This window comes from Gadus chalcogrammus, chromosome 18 (assembly GCF_026213295.1).
Source record: "Gadus chalcogrammus isolate NIFS_2021 chromosome 18, NIFS_Gcha_1.0, whole genome shotgun sequence".
In the NCBI taxonomy this organism is placed as follows: domain Eukaryota; kingdom Metazoa; phylum Chordata; class Actinopteri; order Gadiformes; family Gadidae; genus Gadus; species Gadus chalcogrammus.
The window spans coordinates 15,018,591-15,028,909 of record NC_079429.1 but is presented as its reverse complement, the minus strand read 5'-3'; the positions used below and the strand labels follow the sequence as shown (position 1 = coordinate 15,028,909).

General features: G+C 47.6%; 1 protein-coding gene across 1 annotated transcript; it reads right to left on the bottom strand.

Moving 5' to 3' along the window:
* LOC130370933 (C1q-related factor-like) lies at window positions 1-5,178 on the bottom strand. The gene is made up of 2 exons (XM_056576499.1): window positions 4,413-5,178; window positions 1-1,675 (listed from the first exon to the last, which is right to left on the bottom strand). Exons 1-2 carry the CDS (start codon window positions 5,121-5,123, stop codon window positions 1,496-1,498), a joined length of 891 nt encoding a protein of 296 aa, XP_056432474.1. The 5' UTR covers window positions 5,124-5,178; the 3' UTR covers window positions 1-1,495.
* Window positions 5,179-10,319: the final 5,141 nt, after the last annotated feature.

Below are 10,319 nucleotides of genomic sequence, written 5' to 3'. Positions count from 1 at the left end.
ATGAGACCCTATGTTTATTAGCGAAAGGCATGAACATTGAAGAACAGATTAGAAAAAAAGACTACGTTACATTTGATTTCTCATCAAGCATAGCCATTTGTTCATTGTCATCGTCACCATTATCAATGAATACAATAAAATGTATTTTTACTTCCGAGGTCACAAATGAATAGATTTATAAATCACCTGTGATTCTCTCACACATTTAGTATCATTAGAGTAACGACCAACAGCAATATTAATTTATTACACACACAAATAAATATATATATATATATAGACTTCTCTGAATGTGTTCATACATCAATTATCAATTTCAAAATGTACAATGTTACCCACCTGCACAATATGCAAAACATAACATCACATGACATGGTGTTTCCAGGTAGTCACAACAAAAACACAAGCAAACAACCTTTTAGGAAAGCGTCTGTCATCCTAAATGACCATCCGCGGCAGCGTGAGAGAACGCCTGCTCAGCCAGGCAGGTACAAGGAGGACGCGTGGGCGCAGGGATCCACCGCAGGGATTCAGAGTGACAGCCCGACCGCCCGGCTGACGATGACGGTTGGTCTTTTTTACCCTAAAATCCTGGCTTCAACTCTCTGTCCACCCATCTTATGGCTCACGTCATTCCAGGTGGCCCGCCTCTTTCCCTGTCCACCAATAGCGTGGCTCACCTATCTTTCTCTCCACCAATCATGCGGCTTGCGTCTCTTGATCCACTAATAGCGTGGCTCACCTCTGTCTTAATCGACCGATAGCATGGCTCACCTCTGTCTCAATCCACCAATAGCGTGGCTCGCCTCTGTCTCAATCAGCCAATTACACGGGTCTCCTCTCTTTCTCCCCCCACAGTGGCAGGCACGCTGTAATACGTTGTACTACGACGTATGGGTGATAAGGAACAGCACAACGCTTGAGGCAGACGGTTACTACGAGCAACGGATGGCCGCCATGAAGAGTCCCCTGCACCCGACATTACAATATGTTTCAATTTGAATATGAATATGTAGATATCATATTTTCAATAAACTGCCCTACCCTCGTTGAGAATAACGGGATGCATGAAATAGCCTCCCCTTCCTACCCCCTCCCTCACCAAATAATTTGAATATTTTTTGCCTACTGGACCATGATAGGTCTGGCCTAGTTCTGACATCACACATTTGAGTTACACAGGCACATCACCCACAACGTCCAGGAAGCACAGAGAAGCTGTCCATCTGTGTTAGAAGGGAAGGGGGGGATAAACGTTTCTGCTTTTGAAAAAATCTGTCACACCAAACGTCATGCTGCCGAAAGAGAATTCACCGCAAAAATAACATTTGTGGGTTTCCGAGTGCAGGGGGCTCTCTTTTGAACAAAGACAAAAAAACAAACATTACATAACAGACTGGATCAGTGACTAGAGACAACGCCAACCTGCCTCGCCAGAGAGCCGAGTGGAAGGGCAGGAAGTGGATGTCGGTGGATTCGGCCTTTGGACACCCCCTCAGTCTGTGAAGAGCATGAACCCTGAGAAGGTGGAGTACTTGTTGCTGTTGCCCCCGTGAGCCTTGCCCCCGTCCAGTTTGATGAAGACCTCGTCGCCGGCGTCCAGGTGAAGGATCACGCTGTTGCTGGCGTAGTCGTAGCTCTGGTCCTGGTCCTGGGCGATGGCGCTGGCCCTCACCTGGAGAGAGACAGGGTTAGCACCGGGTCGCCTAGCAGCGCTAACGCTGGCGACCGAGACTACAGGCTCTGGATCCTGGACCGCCCCCCCGTGAGTGCAGTACCGCCTCACTGTAGAGATATCGGCGCAAAGCTTGACCCGTAAGCATTGTAGCCAAGTCGCTTTAGACAAATGCACCTGCTAATTTACTTTGAAATGGAAAGAATGATGTGGTGATGGTGAGCAAGGAGGAGAAGAAGATGGGAGGGGTAGAGTGACGTGCACAAACTAAGGCATTGGTTTTGTTTTTGGTCGTATGTGTCGGACAATGAGTAAGGTGTAATGTTTGTCCAGACACGCCAAGTCAGAGGGACGGACCTCATATTCCTTAGGCCATATCCCTTCTCAAGTCATTGTCGGCTGTTTTTAGCATTAAAATCCCTTTTTGAAATATGATCCAAAGTACAGCATCAAACTCTCCCTCTGGTGCCCGCTGCAGGGCGGAAGCGGTCCCTAATCTGGCGAAGGGTTACCAGTCGGGATGCCGTGCTGAACCTCTAGCCGACCTCTGAGGGAGGGCGCTATCAATCCCCCTCCTCCCAGACGCCCAGACTGCTGCGACAGGTTGCGGGCAAAGTGAGAACCACGAAGGCCGGTCTGCAGTTGTAATTAGCTCCGTGGTGCCCTGGGCCGGGGACGGGGCTCACAGAGTAGGACACGTTCAACCCTGTGTGACAATGTGATGATGGATGTCAGGGAGATGAGGGCATCTCTGCTCTGACCTCTTTCTCCTCCCCCTCTTCCTCGTCCTCCTCCTCCCCCTCCCCCTGCTCACCCTGATCTAACCCTCTTACAAGTGCCAACCCTGGCTATAACCCTTCCTCTGTCTGTTGGTGCATATGGTTGCTGTGGAACGGAAAACGCCGTAGGGTCACCTTTTATGGACAGCGTCGGAAGACGGGATTTGGGTTGATGGGAATTTAACCTGTGTAGCCATGAGGCTAATTTGTGTCTAGCACACTAGCAGAGTGAATCACCAAGCAACTACCCCTTATTATTTTTTAACTTGCCTTCAAACGCAGGGTTCAAAAAGTATTGGTGCCCTTAGTACTTTTTGGTGTTGCCGTAGTTGTGTTGGTTATGGGACTTCAATAATCAACCAATAACCAAACACTTTGATAAGGAGCCGTTTGAACTGAAAGGGGTGAAACTAGATGGTCATTAGGGGTCTGCGACTCTAGAGCAAGGATGATGATGATGACGATGATGATGATGATGATGATGATGATGATGATGATGATGATGATGATGATGATGCTAAGATTGTGCAAATTAATTGGCCACCACCTTTGTTACAAGAGGATGAACCATTTTGCAGGAAATAATAGTTGTTGATCTTGCTGTTGGGCTTACAGGTTTCTAATCATATAAATATGTATAGACAGCTCTTTTTAATTATTTCTGATGCTTACAACCTTTCCACCTGGGATAAATATTAACATTATATTACCGTATCTAGCCATGGCAGCACAGACAGTTTTATTTATCATAGGTCTAAAATGGCTGGATTAAAAATGCTGGGAGATTAAACAAGACCAAACATCCCTCTCATTATAAACCTGTTGGGAGCGCGTGACTTCCATCATAATCAGTCCGTCCACCACCAGACTATTTGGCCAATCTCCTCGCTTCAAATGGTCTCCGGGCTTTGATTGACATGATGTTTGATCACGGGCTGCTGCACCCAGGGCTTAAAACATATTAGAAGACATGAATATGGGGAATTTGACAGTTTCATATATTTAAAACCTTTTACAGCGGGGTGTCAGGGGGGGGAGATATCTCCCAGCAACACCACACGGTTTGCGTGAAGCGCCCTGTATTTCAAAGGGCACCTGCTTTGAACCTGGCCGGCCCGCGGGCCCCGTTTTGATGTGTGCCAAGTTGAGATAGGGGCATGCTCCCTCTCTCTCTCTCTCTCCCTCTCTCTCTCTCTCTCTCCCCTCTTTGCGGTGTGCATGAGGGGAGGTGTAATGGGTTAGCGTTGCAGGGGCTGACAGCATGCCACTGGGCATTGTCATCGCGTGGTGTAGCACCAGGCTAACGTGCAACTCGCCCATCGCTGCGCACATGATCGCATGACTACTCACGGAAGACTTCCACCACACTGCCTACTCTACTGCACTCCTCCGATCTATCGGCGCGGGGTCACTGCAGCGCGCAAATCAGGCTCGGGCAGTTGTAATGTAATGTGCCCATTAGAGTTATTGTTTGGAGCTTGAAGAGCTTTCACAGGGGAAGTCCCTCCCTCCGGTTGAAGTTTGCTCTGGTCAAGTGCACAGTCAATGAACACAACCGCTACTTATCGGAAAAACGTCAGAACACATGAAAACAGTGAGCTCAGTTTATGGAAAGGGGTAAACATAGACAAGTACTTCTACTTTCTCCATTTGGAAGTATTGACTTGCTGTGCTTGTACAGAATATTGATAATTATCCCAAAAATATATGTTTTTGGGGAAGAAGAGAGGCTAGGGAGTTTGACCCCCAGCCTAACAGCGCCCCTTTTAACCGGTAGGCACCCTTTGAGCAATACCCATAACAGTCATTGATGAGCTGTCTCTGGATCAACTGTGTGTGGCTTTAGATAAAAGCGTCTGCTGAATGATTAAATAATGATAATAAGTCAACAGATCTGAGAATGTTTGGGTACTTGGAATGAGGGCTAAACATCAAAGGAAGGGAAGACTACTACCCACCAGGCCGTTCTTGATGAGGTCGGCCCACATGCTGGTCCCGTCCCCGCCCCTCATCAGCACGTTGTAGATGAAGAAGTAAGTCCCGGGGATCTTGCAGATGAACTTCCCCGAGGGGCCCTGGAAGTTCTCGCCGATGTTGGTCACCACGTCGTCGAAGCGCAGCACGTCGTAGCCCTCCTGCGGGTTCCGCAGGCCCGCGTAGAACGCCACGCGCGGCATGGTGCTGTACGTGGCCGCGCTCACCGCCCCCCGACCTCCCACCGCGCCCAGGGCCCCCGCCCGCACCACGTCCACGCCGTCCCCCGGCGGGCCCTTGGGTCCCGGCGGACCGGGCTCTCCGGGCGGTCCCGGGGGTCCGGGCTTCCCGGGGCGTCCGTGCCGACCCTGCGGCCCGAAGACTCCGTAGGTGGGCAGCGGCGACGGGCCCGAGAGGCGGACGGCGTCCGAGGCGTCCTGAAGGTGGTTGTCGTCCAAGGGGGGGTCTGTCGTCGCGCCGCCGCCGCCGCCGCCGCCGCCGCCACCGCCGCCACCACCGCCGCCACCGCCGCCGCCTGTTTCCATGACACCCGTCTCCGTGTTGGTGAAGGGGTCGCAGACCATCTTGCAGGTGCCCAGCATCTCAAAGTGCGAGGGGGTCTGCTCGGCGTCCCCGGCAGCGCCCACGGAGCTGACCAGCACAGGGATGAGGACCACCAGCACCAGCACCAGCATCACCCCCACGGCGGCCACCACCAGGGACTTTCTCCCCAGGCTGAGCCGCGACCGGGGCTGGGCTGCCAGCGCAGAGCTCTCCGGGGGGGGAATGGTGGCGCGTTGCGGGGAGGCGTCCGGTCGGAGGAGCGCGGAGGAGAGAGGAGAGGAGAGGAGCGAGGTGCTCTCCACAGAGAAGCAGCGTGGAGACAAAGCCAGCCTCACAGAGAAAGAGGGAGAGAGGTGGAGAGAGGGAGAGAAAGTGTGTGTGTGTGTGTGTGTGTTTGTGTATGTGTGTCAAAGTATAAGTGTGTCGTGTGTGTGTGTGTGTGTGTTTGTGTGTGTGTGTGGGTGTGACACAGGGCAGCTCTGTCAAAGGAAGGCGGGACAGAGGGATGAAGAGAAGGGAGAGTGAGAGGGAAGGAGGAGGAGAGAGTGAGGGAGAGATGTTGGGAGAGGAGAGATGGGAGAGAGGGGAAGGGAGGGAGAGAGTTGATGATAAACAGGAGTGATAGAGAGAGAGAGACTAAACAGGGACGGAAGAGGGGCGCCACAACAGTTGGACCGAGATTAAAGAAAAGAGGGGAGAAATCAATCAAGGAAACAAGAAAACAAGAAAAAGATCGGTTAGAGGAGGAAGAGGAGGAGAGATCGGAAATGAAAAGGAGGAGGGAAAAGATTCAAATGTAAGAGACCATAGATACGTGGAGAAGAGAGGAGAAGGGACGACTCTATATGAGGAGAGAGGAGAGGGGGTCGGGGAGGGAGAAGGAGAGAACTAGATGGTATTTCCTCTTGGCAGATTTGAGGAGATGGAGAAATGAGGAAGGGAAAAGAGGGGGGAGAAGATTGCCATGGGATTGTTGCCCATGGGGTGGATGAGTTAGAACATACACTCTCTAGAGCAGAATGTGGAAGGGTGTGTAGAAGTGTGTGTGTGTGTGTGTGTGTGTGTGTGTGTGTGTGTGTGTGTGTGTGTGTGTGTGTGTGTGTGTGTGTGTGTGTGTGTGTGTGTGTGTGTGTGTGTGTGTGTGTGTGTGTGTGCGTGCGTTAGTGTGTGCACGTGCGTTAGTGTGTGCACGTGCGTGTGTGTGTGTGTCAAAATAATATTACCATATCAGATTCAAAGATCACACACCCGCACAACCTGACACACAAAAATAAACATTTTGCGTGTCAACATATCGGTATTAATGTTTGTATATAATATTAGTCCTGCTTCAATATTAGGAACTGAGTGTGTGCGTGAGTGCATGCATGAGTGTGCATGCATGCTTGCGTGCGTGCGTGTTTGTGCGTACGTGCGTGTGTGTGTGTGTGCCCAAGCTTGTGTATGCGTCAACTATGGTCAGTTAAAGTGCACCTGGAACATCTCTATAAAAGAAATGACCAGACTTGTAATGAATCTGATTTTCTTTTATTTATTATTTCACCTTGATGAGGTGTGTGAATAAGACCTGAATCTCAATGTTCTCCATGACATTTGGAGAAATGCTTTCAGCAACTCTTGTACTTGTATGATACCAAAGCATGACAGTTTCACTTACCCCTGTGCCGTTATCTCTCCCCCAGACAGCACCATGGGCTGTCTGCGTATCTCTATTTAGCTTCTCCCAAGCTAACCATTAAATGACCTTACCTAGCCCAGCCTCGTCCACTCGCTCGTGTTCGCGCTCTCACACGCTCTAAAGACTTTAAAGTCCACTCTTCTTTTTCTCCCCTTTCATATTTTTTTGTATTATTTTGTCCCAAAGAGAGATATGATATGTTTGAACGATGGCCTAATCTCCCTATTTAAATTAAAACAAAGATTACATCCATAAATGTTAAAGGTCGAGGTGTTAGGCAGATATGATTTAATTCGATTTTCCAAAGCACATGAGAATAATGCCAATTCTGTCTTGTACTATTTTATCGCTCACATCTTGCAGTCATATGCCTGTTTTCCAAGAAAACTTGTAAACACTTTACACAGACATTGCATTACATTACATTACAAATTGTTGGTAAATTGGGATATCTTCAGGTTTAAAAATCATTTTAAGAATGGTTGCCTGTTAACACAGGGGAATTTGTTTATCATTCAGAACAAATAGATTTGTGATAGTAGTTTGATTTATTAAAAGTTAGAGTTGAAAAGTGACCATGAGTTGACTTTCAGAGCAACTTCATAAACAAATCCTTGATCTGTGTGACAGATACACAACCCTTGTCTAGCTGGAGACTTTGTTTAGGCCAGCAAGGCAATGCAAGTTCTTTGTTCTCAACACCGAGCCCAACACATCATGTCTTAACACTGCCCTCTTCTGGATGGGCTTATTTCCTTAAAACAAATATATATATGTTAATTTAACTCTACACATTTTCAAACCAAACATAGACAGTTTATAATTATTTTCACATCCATAAAGTCAATTTTAACGTTCACAATATCCGGAGGCAAAAGAACACATTGACAGTGAAAAGAGAAAAAGTGAAGATAGATAACTACACCTTTCAAACGTTTTATTTCCATTTGATATGCTTATTGTTTGACACTTTTTTGCATTTGTAGTATATCAACTTTCAAGTATTTTATTGTCGGATGCCAAAAACTGACTGGGCACCAATATTCTTATGATAAGTTGCCAGCAAATACCTATTTAGGGCATAAAACTCTTGAAAGAAAGAGAACGCTGAACCACAATACTAAATAACATATAAATCTAAAGATAAATACACAAGAAAGCAATAACTATATTATAGGGTACAAGCATAATAACAATTTTATCCAAAATCAAGTTATGACAGTTGCACGCAATTATGAGGTTGAATATCAATTATTAAAGTATTTAGGTTAAAACGGTTATAAAGTGAGCGAATGTAAGAAAACCCCTACTGTTGAAAAGCTTGATGGCTCTAGATGATAAACCTTCCTTCAGTCTGCCGGAGAGAGACAAGATGGACCAGTAATGTGTCCATCTCAAAAAAGTCTGCAATGAGTCCTGAGAGATATCCTGAGTCAGGGTGTGTTGGAGGTGTCCTGGAGATCTCTGCCAATGATGTGGTGTTCTGCAGTCTTGTCACCCTGCCTAGCACCTTACGGACCTTGGTTGTGCAGCCCCTGTACCACACTGAGATGCAGCCGGTCAGAAGGCCCTCAAAAGTGCACCTGTAAACGTTTCGGCGGACGACTGGATCCATACCAAACTTCCTCAGCCTCCTCAGGAAGAAGAGACGTTTCACTTGATTTTACCACCTTGTCTGTGTGGGCCGACCAGGTAAGTTCATTGTTGATGTGCAACCCAAGGAACCAGAAGATGCTGCACCCTTCCGCCACAGTTCCATTGATGTGATCGGGGAATGCTCCCTTTGCCTCCTGTAGTCCAAAATCATCTCCTTTGTCTTGCTGATGTTGAGAGAGAGGTTGTCGTCTTGAGGCGATGCAGGTACCGTCCTCCTCTCTGTCCTCCTTGAATAGCTGCTCAGAGCTCTGGATAATGACTGAGGTCAATGCTACAGGCGTGTAGTCAATCATGAAGGGGGCTAGGGTGCTCTTGGGCACAGGGACAACGGTGGTCCTCTTGAAGCAGGTGATCCGAGAGGACACACTGAGGGAGAGGTTAAGGAAATCACTGAAGACCTCTACTAGCTGATCTGCCCTAGCCTTGCCTAGCCTCGGATACAGTTGATCCATTGACTTAGCACTCAGTGACTGCAGGTTTGGGTCGCTGTCCCTCTCTAAGCGCAGGTAAAAGTCGTTGTCCCTTGTAGTCTGTTGAGCGCATGTGGAGTTGTAGTTAGACTCTACTTTGGTCGATTATTGCCCTTTTTGCTTCTCTGATGGCCGGGCGAAGGTCGAATCTGGCCTTTGTTTACTGGTCAGGATTCCTGGAGTTATAGTGGCCATCAACCCAGGACATCTGTTTAGGAAAAGATCAGACAGCCTTCTTGGGGACAACATCGATGCAGTGGTGAATGTGGCAGGAGACTCGTTTATGTCCTCACCGGCTGCCTCTTCATACCTCAGCCAGTCGTGGCATGAGTGTAGAAACTGTCTCATCACTCCACTTTCAGAGCTGGCCTGACCTGTGGAAGCCTTTGTTTGCATGCGGGAAGGACAAGAATGTAGGCATGTTCAGCCTTTCCAAAAGAAAGGCGAGCGAGGGGTTTGTAGCTGTCCCAGAATGTGGTTTGACAATGGTCCAGGGCCGGCTCTCCACATGTGGGATTTAGGGAGGACCTTCTTCATACTGGCTCTGTTTGAAACTCCAAAAAAAAAACGGTTCCTCTTTTGCAGACCAACCGAAGCAATGGTCTTGTGTGCCTTGGGAGATAAAGGGGGATATAGACTAACTCAGAATGACTGATCTGAACTCCCGGGGAAAATAGAAGGGTTTAAACATAGCAACTCAAGGAGTGGGGAGCAACATGATGCAAGTGCTGCTTAATCCATAGCTCATAGAAGGTTCACCATAGCACAGAGCTCACTGTGCTTGCTTGAATCAACTGTTCTGTCCTGGCTAAAGACCTGGAATCCAGCCGATGTTACGGCCTGGTCAGGAATCTCTGTGTCAACCCACATCGATTGAACATTAGCCAGTAGAAGGATTGGAAGCATTTATTTAAAAGTTTTAAATAGTAGTAGAATTCCGGCACGTCTGCCCTGTTTCAACTTCCTCTGTCTTGTTAGTAAACAAAGACATCTCTTCCATCGAAGCTCGTATTCCGGCAAGTTCAATTAAAGTCTGTAAATTCTATGCCAAGTCATCATCTTATATGCGCTAGTGTGTGACAATCTTACATAATACACGAAAAGGCTAGGTAGCTGGAACTGAGCACTCATCATTAGGGCCATGTTGGAGCTATGGTTCTGGCGGCCAATCTTTGAGAGGTTGACAGTTATTATGATCACAGGGACAGGAATTCAATATGTTGTATTACTCATACCCCCAGGCGGTCTTGGTACTTCCCAGCTTTTGGCAGGACTCTAGCTCTGTCATACAGATATGTCATTCAATTTCAAAACGGCCATCAAACATGGCGGACATCGGTGTGTTTTCGAACATATACAAACACTACTCTAACTCAAGCAATACATTTCTAGTAATTTTACAAATGGATTTAAAAGACGTATGAAGACCAGAATATTAACATATGAGTGTACTCTATTTACAATCATTAAAAATTGTTAGTTTTAATTTAATCAATGCACATGGATGTTTACAAACACACGCA